Source organism: Falco naumanni, chromosome 1 (genome assembly GCF_017639655.2).
Source record: "Falco naumanni isolate bFalNau1 chromosome 1, bFalNau1.pat, whole genome shotgun sequence".
Taxonomy (NCBI): domain Eukaryota; kingdom Metazoa; phylum Chordata; class Aves; order Falconiformes; family Falconidae; genus Falco; species Falco naumanni.
The window spans coordinates 123,749,988-123,772,300 of NC_054054.1; the positions used below are offsets into that span (position 1 = coordinate 123,749,988).

A 22,313-nucleotide genomic window follows, 5' to 3' on the forward strand; every position below is an offset into this window, starting at 1 on the left:
GGTGCCTATTATATACCTGAGGATGCTGGCTCAGACTGGAGCAGTGATTATCCCGAGTTAAAAAAAAAAACGAAAACACAACACCTCCAAATCCCCAGTCTATAAAAACGATGCTTTAACCAGTGGAAAAAGGAACTTTTCTGCGAATAAATGGGTGCCACATGAATATGAAATCAGTATGCTGACAATGAGATATTCCCCTTGCTGGGGCCTTATGAATCCTGAGGCACAGACGTCTGCTTCCAGATCTCTGGGGTTTTGAATTATTTTTAAACTCTGAACAAAGAACACTTAGTACCAAATACTTCCAGTTTCACAGCTGGGTTATTTTAAGTAGGCAAAAAACTCATTGGAATATAACTTTTTTATTTTGAAATATTTTAGCTTGAAGTTATTAATCTGTCCCTTGAGAATTCAGAACATCTCAGAACACTCAGTTTGAATATTCAATATCTTTCAAAGATACAATCTTCTCACATGGCCTTAAAATAAATGCCTGAAATACCACACTATAATAACCCAAATGGAGCCTTTGTTAAGGAAGGAATTCATTTTTTTCTTGATTAGAAAACTTATTCTCCCAATCTTCAATTCCCTCTCCTCTAAAAGGAAAAATGCTATTCCCGTAAAGATTTCCTGAAGATGAGATGCAAATACCACTTATTTTGACAGTGCTTTGCAAAGGCAAAGAGCCACAGCCAGGCATGCTCTGCGACGCGGTGGGGGCAGAACAGATTTGGGGTCAGGAGAATGGGAACTGCGTCCAGTTCCCTGTAGGATCCAGGCAGGACTCATTTTCTCGGCGTCTAATTACCAATTTGCAAAGTACCTGCGTTAAGAGTTCCTTATCCTGCAGGGACGTAGAGAGGTGTGATGATGGTGGAGTGACTCGAAGGCTTGTGAGAGGTGCTGTGAGAACGCCAAGCGCCCAGCTAACACCTTCTGCTCGCCGAGAGCAGGCGCAGGGCTGGAGAGCACCGGGAATCCCTCAGCACAACATCAGGCACTGAGTGTCTAACCGGTGGGGAAACAGTCAGGAGAAAGAAGCCATCACGTTAATTAATTAGTGTAACGTGACAGACAAGCGTCCTCACAAGCCGCATGGAGTTTCCTTGCAAAATCAGCCTAAAACCTGGGAAAAATACAGGTAGCAGCAAGAAGCGTGCAGCCAGCTCCACAAAATCTGTGCTAATATTAAAAGCCTGCTTGCGCGTTTGCTACTGTTTCATTACTGACTTGATGAGTGTTCCTAGGTTCTTAATGAATTCAAACTCAATTTACTCACAGTAACATCTAGCTTTAGTAAATTTTCATCTTACGCGTTGACAATGAAATTAAATTTTCCTCTTTATTGCAGGATGACAAATTTTGTAGCTAGATCTCAAACTCCAAAGTCCTTAACACATACCCCATCAGCCTTCACCGAATCACCCAAACAGCCAGCAAAAATTAATGTTTGTCTTCTCTGTTGTTCTGTAACAGACAAAAAGCATTTCCCACCCCCCCTGCAGACTAATTAAATGTCTTTTAAAATATCATTAAATGTGTTCTAAAGAAAATTGTGGAATACTATTGTACAGTCACAGCACCTCGGGATGTAATCACGGAGGATATTCTGGATGCCGCAGGTTTATGCAAGGTCGGGGAGGTGAAATATCCCACAGGCAAACCCAGCACAGTTCACAAACTGCTTTTGCTTCAACCACGCTGTCACAGAACTGTTTGCTTAAGACAGAGTTTGAAGCCTGCTGGACAGTTATTTATAACAAATTAAACTGGAGGACAAAACCCAGTTGTATATTTCACTGTCATTTCCAATTTTTTTTTAACTCAACTCTCCTGCATGAACTACGAACAACATAACTAGCAGAATCTCCAAAACTTCATTCTCATTGACAAGACCTGTAGCATGCCGCTACGTTCGCCAGTTCTCACACTTCCAAGGAGGGCTAAAACGGCAAACTGAAGGCCACTAACAATTCTAAAAGATTTGCCAAAATGATTTTATCATCCAAAGGGAAGGTGGTCAATCCCTCAAAACTTCCGCCAGCTAGTTAATAAAGACACTTTGGCAGACCTTCTGCAGAGCCTACTTCCAGCAGGAACTGAAACGCCATCTGCGTGCATAGAGAGGGGAAAAATAGTGGCTTTGTATTAAAGATGAATTCCTGGTCAGATGTCCAACATGAGGGGAGAGTTAGGGCTCAAGAGAGTAATAAAAGGCTAAATACTTGTGTTAAAAACATAACTAAGTAATTAAAGATCTTAAACAAACACCGAAGTAAACTTAAGGAAAATATCATTATCGATGTCCAGTCAAGTCAAGTCCATTTAATAATAGCAGCAGAATCAAAAATCATTGTTTACCTTGCTATAGAGAAGAAAAGAACTATTATACCTGTCCATGTCAGTGGAGGCAGGTCGTAACTTAAAAGCCTATCAGTAGTCCATACGCTTTACCAATTTTATCTTTTCCTAGCTGTTCAAGAGACGCTCAGAAATCTCTGAAATAGGGTCAAAACTTAAGATACTACCTAAAGCACAGATGTAGTGGAATAATTCAATGCTATTAATTATCATTAGAAAAGTCACATAGAAAACACAAAACTACTTAAAGATTTTTCATGTCTCCTGATTTTAAGGTTTGACTAGGGAACATTTGTCAAGTCATGATACACGAAGCATCATATCTGTTTATCTGTTAGCGAAGCACAATGCTGTATCTGTACCGAGAGCACCCTCGCTTATTTGTTTGGAGACGGCTGGTCCTTTCATACTCAGTACAAGAGACACTTGCTTCATCAAAGAGCTCTGAAGACAATCTTCTGAGCATCAGAAAAAGACGACCAGCAGAGAAGACTACAATGCAAGAAGACATCATTAACGCAGTGCAAACCATGCCAAAATGCCGGCGCCCACAGGGACACCCACGGATGGGAAAAGGGTCAGGGCAGGAACTCTGGGGGAGCCCCACAGGGAGGGGGGAAGGGGAAGCACCGCTACGGAACAAGAAAAGGAACCCTAGTTAGGAAAAAACCAAAACAAAACCCCAAAACAAAGACCAAAAAGAATCAAAGCTGAGGAAGAATGCATATTAAAGAAGTGTGTCAAAGACAGCTTAGTAGCCCAAGACGACAAATCCTGAACCACAGACCTCGTTAGAAACTTTTATTAGATTTTGCAGAGAAACAAACATGCAGAATCCCAGACTGAAAGTACCCTTGAACATGACACGAGGAAGCTGCTAAACCGAAGCTGTAATGAAGCCGGAGGCACAGGAGGAAAAGGAGTTGTGCAGACAGGCTGGTAGAAGCTGAAACCACAGTACGATCTTGGGGCAGCGCACAAATACGGAATGAAACGCTGCCCGCAGTAACCTGGACACCTGCCACAGCGCTGGGTCAGAAATTTCAGTCCCCGTGCCTGGGGGGGACCTCACCCCTGAGAGGTGACTGCGCACCCACTCGCCCGCCCGGCTGCCGGCAGCCCCGGGGCTCCCACGGGATGCGGGATTGGGGAGCATCCCTCCTCCACTCCCTGCCACGCGGGAGGATGCCAGCCCTCCTCCCGCACGGCTGAGCTCCACCGCCACCGGCCCAGCTCCATCTCTTACCAGCAGACACTGCACGTGTGTTGTAACCTGGTTGTATTCCTACTTGCACCTGATGCCACTTCACAGGGGTTTACTGTTTTGTTAACTGTTTCCTTAAGTTTCTGTTATAAACAGAGAGATACTTTTTTTTTGTTTTTTTTTTTTCATTTTAGTTACTCAGATTGGCATTTTTTGTAACTTTTTTCAAACAGACTGTAAGTATTGTCTCAAGAGATGACAAGTTCGCTTGAAGGGACTGTACAGACTAGTAACATGCTTTGAAGAGTATTAAGGAGGTCAATCTGTCCAATTCATTTTAATTGAACTAGACACAGATGGTATATGATTTAGTTTAATTAGGCTGTAGATAAAGAACATCTCAACATAAGGCATGCCAGTCAAGGATAAATCATTAAATAGCAGCATATACTTGAAAATACATACGGCTTAAAAACTTGCCACATAACTGAGAACATTGGTGCAACGTCCCTTTCCATCAGAGGACCAAAAGATCAGTCCCATTAGAAAGAATAAGGAAAAAATTCAAAAGTTGATATATAAACGTCTAGTAAACTGAGAAGAAGAGAGCATTTTGAGAAAAATGTATTTATTACAAAAGTAATGCCGGTTCTTTCATTACAGAGACATAATACAATAAGGCATAGTACTCTGCCAGAAACTATAGTTACAATTAAATAGATTATTCTACCCATCCATTAAGGAGATCTAATTATGGAATATCATTAGCGAGGACTTAATTCAATTCTTTTCTTTGTTTTTTGATTAGTACGTATTAGTTTTCTCCCTTTATTGACAGACTTCACTTTGAAGTTGTTATCTTTTAAGTTAGAAGAGCATTAACAGTCTTCTAAAAGCTGGCTGTACTTGGATAATTTTGCACAAGGCTGGGGACATCGGAGAAATCTAGTTAAAACATTTTTTCCTAGTCTATGCTTTTATATTACTATTACAGCAAGTTTTTGGAACCAACTGCTTCCTGCCACTGGTCTTATTTACACCTCCACCTCTTTTTCATCACAATGAATAAAATGCATATAAAAGCTGCAAAGCTTATATAAAAAGGAAGGGGGTGACTGTGTAACACTGTATTTTAGGCAAAATACATGGTGCTCATCAGCACATTTACTTCAACAAACTGTGCAGCAAATGTACAGCTTATCATCATGACCCCAGGCAGGTAGTCACCCACAGTGGTGGAGACATCCTCCTGCAGGAGGAATTTCTCCCTGCTGTGGTTAGCTGAGCCTCCTAAGACAGAAAAACAGCAGGAGTACGCCATATACCTACGTTATCATTTCATATTCCATTTCCTACTAAATGAACTATGAATTTTTTATCTGATTTTATAGGCATCGCTCACCATCATTACCACCGCAGCAGAGTGCATTCACTCCGTCCCCACCAAAGCCAAAGGTGCTTCTGCCTGGCAGCTTGTAGGAGACACGCTGAGCACTTCTACATAATCAACATTTTCCTCAGCTCTCTGAACCGAAGAGAAGCAACTAGTATATTTGGCATCTTTTTAGTTTTTATTACAGTTGTAATCGTACATACTCTTTAGCTTTATTTGTGTGTTAAAGAAACAGTTTAAATACTGAGTTTGTAAATCAAACACAGTTCATTAAGCACTGAAAAGGCTCCCACTGACTGAGATGCAAATTTTGAACTAATGTTAGAAATGCCTAGAAACCCACTGTTTCTGAGACCTTTTCTGAAATTTGTCTTTACCACCAAGATTTCCAAAGCACCATTTTGCATTCAGTACATTTTACAACACCCAACTGTTAGCCCGCTCAGTTCAGAGCAGCTCTCATTTGTATAGAGAGAACTTTCCCTTGAATAATTAGTGATTTCTTAAAATCGGTATGCTAAGCCGTATTACTTCCAGTACTGTTTTTTTTCCATCCAGATATTAGTTTAATGCTTGTTAAATATATTGGTACCATAAATACTTTATGATATATTGTGGTAATTTTTATGCACAAATAGGCGTGCAACTGCATAAGAAAAAGGCAGTGCAAAGCATACAACACACTCCCACGCTCCCAGATTAGATGTTTATGATTTATTTGCCTAATATGCAAATGCGCCAAGTGCCTACCTGCGGCTCCTGTTGACCTTGCTGATGAACACAAACACTAACGAGCACGTGAAATGCACACGATCTGTACGTATACGTCAGACATGTGCATGGATCAGGATTTTCATATCCTCTTTTGAGTAGGGCAATTTTGCCTTAATTTAAAAAGGAATTTAAAAAATAATTAAAAAAAATAATTTTAAAAATTATATAAATTTCACATTAAAACATCCTCATTTGTGACACTTAAAGTAAAAAAAAAAAAAAAAAAAAACCTCCTACATTTTAAGGAGGAACTTGAGTTTTAAATGTGATCATTTTGAACGGCAACTTCAGGAAATGTTTAATTTTTGGAAGCCTGTATCGATTAAGAAGCATTGGTCTTATTGTAATGACTAATAACCCAAATTCTTGGAGAACATCCCAACAGTATTGGCAAAACCAGCAGTAACAAACCTGAGCGAATGGGCTGCTGTGACAGGAGTAGATAGATCAGAAAAATAAAATGCAGTACAATGACAGCTAATGTGAAAAAAATTAAAATGGCAGTTTTTTTCCTCATTCATTTTAGAACTACTTGAAAAGACACCGTAATTGTTAGAGTAGCCATTTCTGGACTATTATGCCACTAAAGTGATGTAACTTACATATACAACGTATCTCGTCTATAGGGTGCCTGGAGTAGTTGAGGTGTATGTTCTGGTGCAAAAGCCATCTCCTCATTTGACCCAGGGGCTTTATTGTTGCCAAAACCAAAGCGCTAGGAAACACTTTGATTTTATTTGACCTTTAAGATCAGTAAACAGCTGTACCTTCTCACAGAAGAGCAAAGGATTAATCTGGAATGGTAGAATAGAACATTTTCTACCCCTCTCATTCCATAATGCGCTTTCAGCAAAAAACAAAAAAAAATAATGGATGTGTATTTCTATTTCTCTTAATTTTACCTCTGTGTGGTATGTTTCTAAATTAAGCACGTTAAACATAAAACCATTTGTGTTTGACTGAAGTCTTCCATATTATTTATCACAAATCCCCTTTGCAGGAATACTGAACAAAGTCTGTTGATTGCAGTTTTTTTGATTTTCATGAATGGTCCAATCACACTCTTGGCACACGAAGTTACAAAACAGATGTTAAAACTCTGAGGGATTATACATTTCTCCTAAAAGTTACAGGACTGCTTTCATTTCTACTGTTTGGGGTTTTTTTTACTGTGCTCCTATCATTTTTTTTTTTTTTTCTCCTGCTTCTCCAAAAGCATTTTCCTTTCTCTTGCACCCTTGAGAGGCCAGAGCATTTTGAGAGATGCCAGCAGTGTATGTTCCACTCTCTTATTCTAATTGCCAATATTTAATCAGGGTATTGACTTCACTAAGTCTCAAGACTGAGAACGATATTTCACTGGGTGGAGCAAGGTCAACACCTCGAAGTTTTTTGTTTGTTTGTTGTTGTTTTTTTTAACAACCACATAAATTAAGGTCTCTGGTTATTAAAATTCTTATTTGTTTTGATTAAGTGAAATAAAAAAGAAAAAAGGAAATGGTAAAAAAAAGGATCGTCACTAATTGTGTGTAGAGGAATGGGATTTTAGACTTCAGGTTTAACAATACATCACTACTCATTTACTCATAAGTAGGTCAATCTGTAGGTACTAATGTAGATCTTGAAAAATAAAAGTGGATTTTGTCTAAGGAAGGATTTCATAAATTTATTTATAAGAAGAGATAGCCAGTCTTCTTCCTTGTTGCATTCTAGGATTGTAGGGCTCAAGTTATCTTTAATTAAACGCAAAGAATATCCTCAGGAAGAAACTAGTGATTTGGGATAATCCCAGATTTCAAGTGATTCTAGGAAAAAAACATTCCAGAAAATTATTCTAGAAAAAAAATAATCTGTGACAATGCAACTAAGAATCTTCCTTGTAAACACAACAAGTATAGAGGTTTGTCCTATATAATATAGGGTTTATATATATTATTCCTGACTGTTGCCAGCTCCTCATCACTGCAGTCAAGTCGCTTTTTAGCCTACTTCTTTAGACAAGGTATATAAGAATTTTTATATATCCCTACTTACATAAACACTCTGAAAGTAACCCTTCACTCATGCTCACTGAAGTCCCTACCCAGTCAAACAAACGTGTTTTGCTCTTCACTTCAGCAATCAGACTGTGCAGCTGCAGCTGCTCGCTACTTCCAAGTCAACGGATCAGGAACGGCCACTCGAAATCGTGTGATCGTGGCTGGGTTTGGTGGTGTGGTTTTTTTAAAACATTCCATAAAGACATTACTAGAAATAAGAACCATAAAAAACTGGTATCACATTTCTATAAGGGAATGACATAGTAATTTCTTCCAATAATACGGCAAGTGTTTTGCTGTGTTATTTATGCACATTAAGAATCCAAGTAAATTAAACAGCAACACATTGCAAAGCACCTGTAAGAACCTTGTATAAGAAATACCTGAAGTACAAAACCTAGAGTTAGATTATTGACAATAGGTTTCTTCCTCTCTAAATAAAGATCGTAGTTTTCTACAATACAAGTAAAGCAGATAAATATGCACCCCATTTTTTACATAGATTTTTTTTTTCCTTTGAAACTGTAAAACAATGAGGGAACCATTAAAAAAGAAGGCTTACCTAAAAATAGAGATCGGGAGATTTCATTTTCAAGAAGTATCAGAGTACTAACATCAAGTTCAGATGTATATTGCACTAATTACACACTTTCTTCATTAGTGTTTGGGATGGCCCCTTTCTACTCGAATGACAATTGTTAAACATTTGAAAGATGGAGGAGAAGGCATTTAATTCTTCTTTTTCACATGGTCTTACCCCATCTCCGGTAACGCAAGGACAAAGAGAAGAACACTGACTGCGTGGACTGCCAGTATCTGATTTACAATTCCCATACTTGCAATAAGACACCAGAAAGAAAAATTAATTATAATAAAGCAACTAGTTGGATAGGAGAAAAGGCTATTTCTAGACCAAAGATCTACCATTTCCCATCTCGTTATAACATCTGCAAAAAAGAACGAAGACTCTAAGATTCAGAAATATTTTTTTAAAAGGGGTTCCATAAAATCACTTTAAGAATTATATTGTTTCTAGTAAATTTAGATTTGAGATTTAATTGTTTTATAAACTCTTCTTCATTATGTCCAAAATTAATCATTTTCTATTATTCTACTAGTGCTCCAGTGCCAATAGGGTCTAACCTAAATAACTACTATAATAGACAGGTTTCAAAAAACCCCAGGTTCTGGGCTTTACCCTTGGAAAAAAAAAAAAAAAAAAGAAAGAAAAAAAAAAGAAAGAAAAAAAAGAAAAAAAAGTAGCCAAAGCTATGCATATGCTTTTTATAACTATCTTTATAGAGGCTTTTATCTCCTTTCTCGTCCATTCTTTGCTGGTCTGATGCTCTTGTTGCCATAGAAACAGACCTGAAGGTAGCTTTGTTACAGATTACAACGGTTTTCCCAACAGAGAAATTTCTTTTATGCCTTAGTTCAGCAGGTACCCTTCTCATGGGGACAAAATGAAAAAAAAAAAAAAAATCACTCTCTGATTCATATCTATTAAGTTCTCATTACCAGATTTTATTCTACGCTTTTGCTTTTAGTTATGAGCTCAGCCTATGATCACTGGTACTGTAAGGATTAAGTTCCATTAATTACATGGGCCACGCTAGTTTGTTTATTTGCAAGGGAATAGTGGAAATCAAATTACGAAAGGAATCACGACTGGCACAACGTTACTTCAACAGAAGCATCAGGATTTTGTTTTGCAGCAGAGGTAACGTGCAGTTGGTTTAAAAAACCTGTTTGTATCAGGTTTCAGTAGATTATTATAAAAATCTGACCGGTTATAAAAATCCAACTAAAACCAAAACCACGGTAATATTTTGTGACAATGAATATCATCTAATGCGTGTTCCCGGAGGTCACTAGCTATTTCAAGACGAATCCAATCTTTTCTAAACTGAAGAAAAACCTGTGAAGTATTTGGATCTCTGAAGAATATTACCCCAGTAACGGACAGCGAAAATTAAAAGGAAATGAACAAAATAACAAAAGCACGCGCAAGAATGGAACTAAACAATTCTGGCTCACGCAGAGCTACCCAAATGCTTTACCAGGACCAGTCAGAGAATCAGAGCTGGAATGGAAAAGGATGGCAGCTGCTCCCGAGCCAGGCAGGGGGTCTCTGCCTCTCCCCTCTGCGCTTTTCTCTCTTTCATCTTTCTATTCCAGGGTCAAAACACCTTGCTAAAAGACACTTGCCCTCTCCTACAAAGTACAAGTTCTTCTTTTTCTCCCCAAGCCCACAGGTGATTTATATTAAGAAACTGAGGCTATACCAGCTGAACTCAGCAGCAATTAGCAAATTTCTCCCAGCACCCCAAGGAAATCGTTACCAATAATCTACCAAGCTAGGTATGCTCCCTGGTGACACATTCTAGAATTATTTGTAGCATATGGGACCTACAGCGCTTTTCAAAATTAGCCCACTCATTTTATTCCAAACTAAGATTTCATCTAATTTTGGTGTAAGAACTGCCACCTCAAAAAACAGACAGTGCTAAAAACGTTTGGCATTCTGCAAGGTTTCCTCAGTGGTCTGTGGCTGTGTATGTTCCTTCTAGCTAATAAGTTCAGTGTGTCATAATCAGACTTTAAAAAAACCCCAAAACCACCATGATTGTGGGGGTGGAACCTGGTAGAAATGTCTATGGTACATTTGGCACATGACATCCTACGTAAAAAATAGATTATTAGTAAGTCTTAAGCATTCTTCTCTCCTTAACCCCAATATCACGTCACCATATTTACATAGTTTGACACAAGTTTTGCAAAGGGTAAGATGAAAAATAAGATGAAAAGGAAATACTTAAATTCAATTTGAATTGCACAACTAAATATACTTTAACAACTGGAAAACAGGGCTGTTGGAATGTCAACTTCAATTTGAGGAATTAGAAGAAGCTTTGATTGTGAAATTAGCACCCAGCAGATTGCTTAATCAGTTGTAGTTACTGCCACTGAGATTGCAACCCTATTGACAAGATTTCGTTTTACTGTTGGGAATAACTTTGCTGACAGTTCTTCTTTTATAATATCACCACTAATTGTTCTCCAATGCTAACTTATGAAAATCGCTGATATTTTTAGATTCATCATATATATAAATTTCCTCTCTTAGCAGTACTGTCTCTGTTTAACTATTAACTCTTACAAGGATCATCTATGTTACACTGTATATTGCACAGCAAAAGCCTAGAAAATAAAAATAAAAATTCTATTTTTTCATGACACAGTTATTCAGACTTTGAATTGTTCTGGATTAGGAAAAAAAAATATTCTTCCTACACAAAAAGCTTTCAAAAGCTACGAGCCTGCAAAGCTCAGAGACTATAACAGAAAACGAGTTCAAGGACGTGCCCAGTGTCCCAGCTGCAGGCTCCGTGAACTGGAAGACTACAAAAAAGACAGACTCCTGAAAGGGTGCAATGGGAGACGTAAGCAAACGTGCCTTTGGAGTTACACACCTTGCGTAGGCAGTCACCCACCACGCAGTTCCTATAATCCAGGTGTGTACAAGGAGAGGATTCATACAGCTCTTTCCAACACCACAATAAATTATTTTCCATGCATCTTCTGCAGACCAACAACTAAGAGAGTCAATTCTGGGATTGCGTGGCAAGGCACAGGGAAGGGGTGGGAATCAGAAGTAGTTATAGAAGTTCATGAACCTTTTTAGAGCCTTTGTAATTTAATTCTATTTTCTTGAGGATCGTTCACTCTAGCTTAAAAGCTATTTTAGTTGCAATAAAAGGAGCCTGCATTTTAATTTAGGAATAGAAGGTACAAATGTCTTCTCAGTAGATGATAAATGCAAACATGTTCCATTACATGAAATGCCTTCAAGTAACCTGTGAAGCTGCTTCCAAGCACTTAATCGAAGGCATTCCGGCGAGCAGCGCCATGAACACCTCCGTGCAGCCAGCTAAGAGCAATTAAAACCCATCTCCAAAGCAGCACTGAACCGGCTGATCAGCAAACAAGCTGCACACGGGCACCGAGCAGTGGCAAACCACCCACCGGCAGGTGAGGAGCAAATTTCTGAGCACAGGCGGTTCCTGCCAGCCGGGGATGAACATAAGGTGGAGAGGGCGACATATGGCTGGAATTTATTTATTGAGATGGGTGGGAAAACAGCACTGGGATTCTGAAGTATCCAGTAAGGGGAGAGGAATGTCATGGGACATTGTGTTGTCCCGGGGACAAATGCTGCCTCCATCAAGAACGCTTGATGGAGGAAACTGAGGCCAGTCCTCCCCTGGTATATGTATAACATACATCAACCTCCCTCAGATGCCGGCTGAGTATGAGCAGAATAGATACTCAATATATACAGAGCCCTGTGTAGTAGATTTCTTTCTTTAATTCCTATTCCATTAAAAGGAGTCTTACCTTCAGACTGATTCTGTTCACATTGAAATTTCATTGTCCATATACTCCAATACCCACATGCCCTAATGAGCCGTTATAGCTGTGCAAGGCACTATTTAAAACCAATAATAATAATAAAAAAAAGGAGAAAAGTTATATAAACAAGTTTTTCCTACGGTTAATTTTTAGGGCTTTAAGGTTGAAACCATAAGCATGAAACCTTTATTTCTCCACGAACTACTTCAGATCCTCTGCAGAGATTCAAAGTCAGGGTAATCACAAGAAATAAAATACTTTTTTTTGTAATAAAAATATCCATGCTGTCCTGTAAAAGTTGTTTTAAAGTACTTACTGCACTGACCGTGATCATCTTTATTTTGGAAACATATGACCAGCTTTTTGGGAAAGGGGAGTAGTACTATAGTAAGTACGATCGTATTTTGACAAAAGTATGTTTGCCTTGTAATTGTTTTATAGTAAGAATGTGACCTACTGTTCCCATCTAATAATGCCTATTGTAAACAAAGTCATCATGATTAATAATTTTCATAATAAGAAAAAATAGGCATACACACACATTGAGTGTTATCTCAATTTGTAACTGGAGGGGGCTTTTTAACTTCTTGTTTTACGGTATACAATGAAAAATCAATACATTTATTGCATCATAGCAGTTTAAGAATCACTTCAAAAAATTCATACAGGCTTGTCTTTAGAAGAGCATTTTTGTTAATCTGGCAAGTGGTAAACTGTATCTTGCCAGATCTTCCTGCCTTTGCATGTCTTTTGCAACAGAGTGAGATTATTTTCATTTAAAAAGGAAATATTTCTAGGACAAGATTGCCTATTATCCAAAATCCAGATGAGCAATTTAAAAATCAACCTGGGTGGCTTATGTTTGGACTGGATCTTAGAGGTACTTTCCAACCTAAATGATTGTATGATTCCATAATAGTTATCAGTGATGCTTGCTGCTCAGGTCACTCATGATGTCTAACATCGGTAAGAGTTGCTTTTCGTTGTAAACCAAATAGTTAAAAGCAAAACAGACATGCCCTGCTGCTGCATTTCATTATCCCTGGAAGAAGACTACAAAGCTTTCTGATTAAAATCCCTTTTTAACTAGTTCTAAAGCAAGTCTTAATACTTTGCTTCCAGTTACTGTCTTTTCTTGAGTTTTTTGTTTTGTTTTGGTGGTGTGGGGGGTTGGGTTTATTTTTGTTGGTGGTGGTTTCGGGTTTGGTTTTGTTGTTGTAGTTATTGGGGGGTGGGTTTAATTCCCAAGATCAGTAAAGCGACTATTTTTTTTCACTCTGAAAAAAGCCTCCTACATATTAACAGTCTGGAAGCGTAATTAAAGGCCAGCGAGCAAACAAGAACTAAAAAAAAAATTAATTTTTTTTCCCCCAGAATTTCAGCATTACCTGGAACTGAACAGAAAAATCAATCTGGTCAAAACAACAAAACCCTCCAGGAGAACCCAATTATATTAATTTATTCCTGCTTTGCATAGAGGTGTGACACAAGGAAAAAGATCCCTCATATCATTTGCGTCACATCCAGAACTATCAAACTGAACAGCATAATCCTGCAGTACACGTGGACATCAGCATTGCTCCACACCTAAGCCAAACTCAAGCCCACTGCTGTCATACTGTCAATTATCATTTGCAGATGGTGGTTTCCCACTGGTCCCCCAGCATACGAATTTTTGAGGGTCAATCTTTCTCCTTCCAACTCAAAAATCATAGAACTCATAAAATGAAAAGCATGATCGAGCCTTACAGGACTCACCTCACCCCTCCCCTACGTCCGATGAGGGCACAGATAATATCTGCAGCACTGTTTAGAGCAGTAAACCCCAAAAGAAAAAAATAATTTCTTCATTTGATCACCCACTGCAGCAGTTACCCATCATTATACCTAAAATCTTCAGCGTTACGTAGGTAACGCAGGCAGCTTGGGGCAAGGGGGTATGGGACCTGGTTGCAACTTAAGAGACATGGAAAATATTCAAAAGTCATGATTTAAAGACCTTTAAAATTTTACTTCTTTTCTAAAAGCCTCTCCTGAAGAGCTGCATAATTCTACATAAAACATCTCACTAAAAATAGAATATTCACTTCAAACATACTCCTGAGGAAATTCATTGCCTTTGTATCAGAGTTTATGACCTACTGTAAGAGCTGCTTCATTTTCTTCTACACTGGTCCCTTCACAATACTTTCACGTTGATTTTTTTTTTCTTCCCCTCTCAATCGTGGTTTTTTTTCCCCACTTGTTTTATGAAACTGTATCTTAATATATGAAAAAAAAAAATAATCTGAAAAAATAATCTGAACTTAAATATTGTCCTCTAGAGTTCTCAGAAGCCTCCCTACTGTCAACTGCCTTTGTGTAGCTATACATTATTCCAACATCCAAACCACCGACGAAAAGATGCAGGAGCTGAATAATCTCACAGAACCTCACAGTTGTTCAAATTTAGACTGATTTTTCAAACATGCTTAAGATAATAAAGCTCCTGAACAATTTCAGTATCAAGGGGCTTATTAACTTTAAAGTCCTTTGCATATATGTCATCTTCAACATCCACGAGGTCAGCTGCCCTGCCAAATGGGATGAGATGGCTTTGCCTTTTCATTTTGCATCAACCCACATCTGTATCTCATCAATTCATTCACTTCTAGGTGCTTAAATACTAAGAACTCACTGCGATTCTGAGAAGTCAGATTTAATCTCCCTTGACTGTACAGTCACTTGCCCTCATTTAGATTTTTTCCACTTTTTAAGTTCTATTTATTTTGCTCGTAAGCCTCCTCTGGATCCTATAGTATTATAATAACTGAAAGGAAAATAGTGCAGATCCAGAGGTGGTGATGTCCAAGTTCTTGTGCACTCTATATTAAGTTTTATAGACTTGTACTAAAAATAAAAGAATACAGTCAAACACCATTTTAAATCACTGGTGGCTTGTTGTTGGTTGGGTTTTTTTATTATTAATTCTATGCGCATTGGAACTGGGAACACTGTAATACATCACATGCAGTTTGAAAACACTTTTTGTCATTATGATCCACTAACAAGGGGAAAAAAGATTTAACTCTCAATTTCAAAGTATCCTTTTTGAAAAAAAAAACTTGACGAGATTCCTCAACATGAAACACAACAAAGCTGCTTACAGCAGCAGTCAGTTTTTGAGGCTGCTCTTACATTTTTTACAGTAATTTACTCAAATTCTAAAGCATTTCAGCAATGGTTTTAAATAGTTTTTATGAACACCGAGCAACGTTCCAAAAACAAGCATCTGAATTGGAGACAGTGTTTCATGTAACTTTAGAGTACAATAGCAGCAGGAGCTGTTAAATTGTACTCAATAGCATCACCATAAGAGAGTTGGCCAAGAAGAGAAGATGAATAATTTCTATTCAAACTACAGAGAGCCCTTAGATAGCAGCAAAATAACTTCCTGAGTCGGTATTTTGCTCAGACACCAGAGCTTACACCCTGCCAAGTATGAAGGAAACGTAGAATTTTTTGATTGTATGAATTCTTATTTCATCTGAAACAGGATATTGTTCCCCAGACACCATCATTTCAGTACTAGTCAAGGACGACCACTTTATTCCCAAGTATTATTTTCCTTTTGGCACAAACACAGACCTTTCAACCAACCATTTCAGCTCGTCTGAGTAACGCAAAAAGAGGGTGATTACAAGCTTTTGTCTCTCTTACACTGCCTTTATTGAGGCATTTAATTTTAAAGTAATAAAAATAATTTATTCCCTCTTTCACAGTGATAGAATGCCATGGCAAATAAAAATGTTACATGAGGAGACAATATTTGTACACCACTATTTTTAGCACGGTACAGAACGCAGGACTTTTATACAGCTGAGCAGTCAGTTTATTAAATACTTGGCATGTAAGAAAGGCTAGGAAATAAGAAGAGGTCTGTGGATGGCATAGTCTGAAATACCTTTTGTTTCCCAAACGACTGCATTTAAGTATCCAGCAATAAAAAAAATAACTCTAATTGCAACTGTAAATACATTTAAAGAATTTAGTGAAACTCAGTGGAGCTCTCCCTTCCGCAGGGGATTGCTGCAGCCAAAACGTGCTACAAAGAGTCTGGAAAACAACTACGCGGCAGAAATCAAGTAGGAAGAAATAATAATAAAAATATTTTTAAAGTTCAACTCTCTCTTTCAAAGGAGCATTATTTCAAGGTATAATTCGACCTCACGCTTCAGCCACATATACGCATTCAGCTTTCATGGAAGCCAGAAGGAAGTTTCTAATAATTACGGGGTTTCTCCCCTTTGGAGTCTATCTAACCAGCTAACAACCCTGCTGCTCCGAAACTCTCCGTATCCCTGGAGGCATGGAGCGTGCATGCCATCCTATCTTGCCTCAAGACAAATCTATAAATAAGCCCTCGCCGCCGTGTCCTAGATAGCTCGGGCCGCGGCAGGCAGGTCGGTCAACGCTCACCTGCAGGAGCTGCCTGCAAGAAACGCCCCTCTGCCTGCCAACGGCCCTTCTGCGACCCGCCGGGGCAGGCTTCTGCACTGGCACCCTAACGTGCACGATCATCTAAAAATTACAAGATGCAATAAATATCACACCATATATTTATTATAATTTGTACTTATCACTCTGGAAAAAAAAATGTTTTATTAATTACAATATTACTCTGGCAATTAATGGAAAGGTTACATCACGCAAAAACACTGGAGAATTTGAGTATGTAAATTAATTGTGCACCTGCGTGACATAATTTAGAAAAGGACTTTTTAGTATTTAAAACTCTGCCAATTATTATGATAAGCTTTATAGCATGCTACATTTCAGAACAAAGCTTGTGCTAACTCAGGAATAAGTTACTGAATTGTAAAAGGGTAGACATTATAGTCAAACATTTCAGTAAATTAAAGTGTAAGATTCTACAATCCTCTTTGTGTAATAGGACCCACTAATGTATCACAATTTTAATAAAACATATTTATTTTCTGTTTGCTTTTAATCTTCAAATTGTTTTTGTCATATCACTTCCGTGTAAGTATTGAAAATGATCATTTGGTAACCCCATTTCTAAAATAAAGCATTAGGCTGATTTATTTAATCACCGAGGCCAAAAACCAAAAGTCACAAAACGCAGTCAGCAACGTTAAATATTATTAACAACCTGCCACACAACAGATTCCACCACCATGAAGAGATTCTTGATAAAATTAAATGGCCTCACACAAATGTGTGTTCTCATTTACGAACTTCAGGAGAAAAAACCCTGAAGAACCCATGTTTCGAAACAATTAATCAAGAATACTCTCAAGACTCAAACCATACATTATAAACACAGAAGACCTGCTTGTGAGCGTCACCACTAAAATTTTCAGTCACCCATAACTTCCATTAACATCTTACATCACAATTGAGCACCAGTTGTAAAAACTAGGTTGTTGGGGTTTTTGGTTTTGTTTTGGTTTTATTTTTTTTATTGTGCTACTTGTGTTTTAGGACCAACTGAAGCAAATCAGCAGTGTATTGCTTATGTTAATGAGTAATCAAACAGATACTCTGTAATTGTCCAGACTGCTGATGAAGTTCTGGCTCTTCGATGCCCAGCAGGTATTTTGCCACCGACATTTCTCCTCGCCTGGGTGCTGCTAAAGCAGTGACAGGCAGACGCATCGGGATGAACCTGGCACGTTGCCTCCCTTGGTCCGCAGCTGGTACTGGTGACCTTTACTCAGTTTGGTAATAGCAGCCACTCACCCGATACATAAATTTTGCCTAATAAACTGGAGGTAAGAGTTTCTAGGAAAGCAGGTCCCGTGGCAGATAGCTCCGTGCAATGCAGGTACTGGCACTGCCCACGTACACAATATATAAGGTGTACGGAGCATTACAGAGCTCCGAGCATCGCCCAAATGCCATCCAGTGGGATGGAAATGGTTCAACTATACCTGAAGGCATCTGGACCGCAACAAAAAGCGGTGGCTATGGCTACTTTCTTTTAGAAGCAGGACATGGGGAGAGAGTAGGTGTTGCCACCTGCGTTCTGCATGACAGTTCAGTGATGGGGACACTCACCCGGACAGGGGGAGACCTGGATTTCAGCTCTTCTGTATCTCTAGACACTTCTAATGTACAATTTCCAATTCCAAAAGGCTGCTTTAACTGTTACACTTAATAGACAGAGCTAATCTCCACACTTCACTTCAAAACTTTAAAAATTCAAGAACTTTCAGAAAAAGAAAGGTATGAAGAGTAATTTGGGTTTCTTGTTCCTGCCTTCATGATTGCTTTAATAGTAGCCTCCTTTGACAGAATAATGCACTAAGGAACACGGAGCAAGGCCAGCCTGAGGACTGGCTGCCTTCCCGCTCGGTGAATGCCTTATGCCCCTGCCCTGGCTTCCACGCGAGTGCTCTGCCTACCTCGTTACTGTCAAAAGTCTCTTCCTTTGACTTTCGCCATAACCATTGACCTCAGCTCAGTCAAGTGACTTCAAGAAAGCTGTGCCCTATGCTAAGTGGAAAGAGATGCTTTATGTACAGCCTGGAATAACTCCTGAGGGATGCATCGTGGCTGCACTGGCACTTCTGATGCCCTGGTCCCATTCGACATGCTTAACAAACCTTTGGCAGTATCCACATTCTTTGCACAGGTAATCAACATAATTGCTCCGTGTTTGAATCTTGACTTTTGGAATCTTACTCCCTGACATGATTTGTGGATGTCCATAACTTCTGGTGACTGCATCCATACATAGCAGGGCCCTTAGCTTAGATATGCCGAATCTCACTGTTGGAGCAATGTTTTTTGGGTTGTCACGGCTCTTAAATGGCAACAAGCAACCAGGGCTGCAGCAGGAGCAGCTGATGAAAGATGAAGGAAGTTTGAGATGAGGAGCTGAGCGCAGAAAAGTGAATAGGAAAAGAAAGGTGGCTGGAGATACAGAGAGCAATGAAATAACAGAGCATTTCATGAATTATCAGAACTGAATATGGAAAAAGATGGAAAGGTGAAAAGAAAGGCTTCTGTTACAATTATGTTTTTAACATCATTCTGTTGATTTTAGCAATATTTTGAGTACTGTGAAACTTCTTCCATTGTAAACAGTCACCAAAGTAGCAGTAATTGAAGCCAGGTGATCCCTGGGGAAAGGTACTGTTCAGGAGCAGACCCAGGAGATGTTCACCTCTCCGTAACAGGGGGCTGGGCAAGGGGAAAGTTTGGAGGAGACGAGATGGATGTCGAGGACAGCAGTGTCTCTGTCATCACCTTCAGTGTGCTGCCACAGGACTGTCAGATCTGCCCCCACTAACTCTCCCTGCGACCAGTGGAGAAGCACCAACCTGGTTTGCTCGCTGGAGGTGACTATCAGCTGAACGGGGAAAACCAAATAGGGTAACTACACTCCTAACATAAGCACTTTTCTTATGTACCTAAATTTAGATTATGTTAAATGTTTAAAAACCAAACCGCTTCAAAAATTCTTCGCAGTTCTTCGCCATTTCCCTGTATTTAAATCTAAAAATAAGAAAACTTTTAACATCTTACATTTTCCAAATACCCTTGTGGCTCCTGCCCATACATTGTTCATTGATCTCATGGCTAGCACATTAAAACAATTCATGAGAAGCTCATTAAAAATGAGCAAGAGAAGTCTTCTGGTGCATTTCATCAGAGGAGATAATAGCCTGCAATCTAGAGCATGAATATGTTGTAAGAAACAAAACAGAGCCGGTCAGACAAAGAACACTTGGAATGTATTGTTCCCATAAGCAGATGTTAAATTACTTCACTGTAAAGTATTATTTATAAAACCCAAAGAAACTTTATTTTTATGTGAACAAACACGTTTAGTTTATTATTTCAGCAGGGCGATACAAAATTCTTGTACATGTGTCTCACCGTGTAAGCCGATGTGTTGAAAGCGAAAACTCGTTGACCAAAAATGCTACATGTATATAGAAATATTGACGGAGCAGGACAGAACGGGTGTATCCTGACTGGTACACCAGCTCGAGAACGAACATAATTGTTTCAATAACCTGCCTCAGATAAGCCAGCTGGCTCAAGATTAAACTGTCATCTGACTGCAGCTATAGATCCTCGTGTGCAGAGAGGACAAGGGCCAGAGTTAGTTCTGAAGATACACCTTGAGATAAGACACAAAGAAAGCTCAGAAAAAGCCTCAGCCTTTCCTGGAAATTGTTAATATCAAATGCAATCAACAAAGTAAAACGCTGGCTTCACACTTGGATAAACACCTAAGGATTGTCACATTCTGAAGGATATTGTTCTTAGTCACGCGTTCATTGCCACTTTTCTTACCAAAAATAGACCTTACTGTCCATAAATATACACTTCAGAACTGTTAAAAAACCCTCGGACTAATATTATCTATCATAAAGAGCCTATTGATGTTGTTTGTAATTCATTCTCACCGGTGAAACAGCAGCAAACTCCGTGTAAAAGCAGCGTACGAAATGTCGATGTACTTACATCAGTGTCGGGTCCCTTGTCAGCCCCCGGGCAAGAGAAGGTAACAAACTCATGGCACCTCTTATGAACCACAAAACAGCAAACTAGTGAGAGAAGGGAAACCAACAGTTAGAATGGCATCATTTAAATTACTATTTTTTTTTCCTGTTGTAACCAATATAATTACAGAGGAAATAAAACTTATAGTCCAATATTTCATCTGCAAGTCAATGAAAGAAAGCAGAGCCTAATGTTAAATAAAGACGCACGAGGAAGGCAGACATCAAGTAAACAATATAATTAAAGAGGAGAAAAACATGTGCATTTAAAAATCAAGACTCTACCAAATGATAAATTTTTACTGTTTAAGACAGCACACAGTGTTAAAGCATAGCGTGGGATGGACAATTCTAAGAAGCCACGTTTCCTAAATCTGAATCCCTCTCTGTAACGGGAACTGTCACTGGAGCAAAACCCATCCTTGGGTACGGGACGTGTCCACCGGCATGCCTGGGTGAACATGTCTACGAAGATCCAGTGTCTTTACTAGTTAATTACTTCTGTGAGAAACCAAAGCTCTGAGTGAAGACTGTTGTAGAGAACAAAGTGTTCCCGTATCACAGAATGGCAGGAGATAATGGGAAAAGAAAATTAGCTCCTGATTACAATATGACTGCCATTTAAAATTTATGAATGACCTGAAAGAACTTTTTCTTTCTGGAAATAAGGAAAGCTTCTTTTAATTTAATTATGTCAGGTGACCAAGGCTACAGGCTGTGTCACAGCATAGGTTGTGCATGTCCCCCCAAACCACGTAGAAAGAACAATTTGCTTGAGTGTGCTTACTTTGAGAAGCAGGTACTTTACTTTTTACCCTCACTACAGGTCCTTTCTTAATGTTAAGCTTAGTTCAGATATTTCAAAACTGGTCCGCATTTCAACAGAACAGAACAATCTAGATTTCAGATTGTGAAGCATACCGTCAAGCAATGAGTTGGGAGATTATAATGAACGATCCAGAAGTAACTCACAATTTCTTTACAGATAACATTCCCTGACCACTTCAAATTTTCATTTCCAATACGTAAAAGTACACTATTTCAAGGGACACTTCTAAATAATAAAACAGATTTCAGTTGATGGTGATTGCATGAGTTTCCTCAACTTCAGCGATAACGAAATCAAATTATGTCAGTACCTCTAAGCAGCTCATTTCATGCGGCACCTTTAACAGTTCTCTTCCCCGTTTAAAAGGTGTATTCATTTCTTTCACCTAATGAAGACAGCTGAGGAAGACGTTACCAAGTGCACCTTCATGTCACTGCAGCACACATCGATGAGGCCACCATCGTGCCAGGCTGGCCTCACCTCCATCCTTCAGCCAGCCGCTGACTTTAACCAAGTCTGATCACCCTCACACGTTTCTCCAGCTATTTTTCATCAGCATCCCAGGCAGCAATTGTTTCCCACTGTTCTATTTCTGACACGGCATATGTTTATTCTTTGGGCAAATGGAATAAAACGGGCTTTGCTCCACCGATTGCAGATAAGCTACGCCGACTTCACATGAGCCAGAGCTCTGGCTCCATGCACGCTGCCCACTTGGTTGTCTGGTTTGTTAATCAACCTAAACCCCAATGAATCCTACAATTATCATTTTGAT

At 39.0% G+C, this 22,313-nt stretch overlaps 1 protein-coding gene across 1 annotated transcript in view; it reads right to left on the bottom strand.

The window, feature by feature from the left end:
* Positions 1–22,313, bottom strand: part of PRKCA (protein kinase C alpha) — a 159,423-nt gene that overhangs the window by 78,423 nt on the left and 58,687 nt on the right. Inside the window, exon 3 of the mRNA XM_040582020.1 lies at positions 20,672–20,754. Coding sequence (XP_040437954.1) covers positions 20,672–20,754 — 83 coding nt within the window. The remainder of the gene's footprint in view (positions 1–20,671; positions 20,755–22,313) is intronic.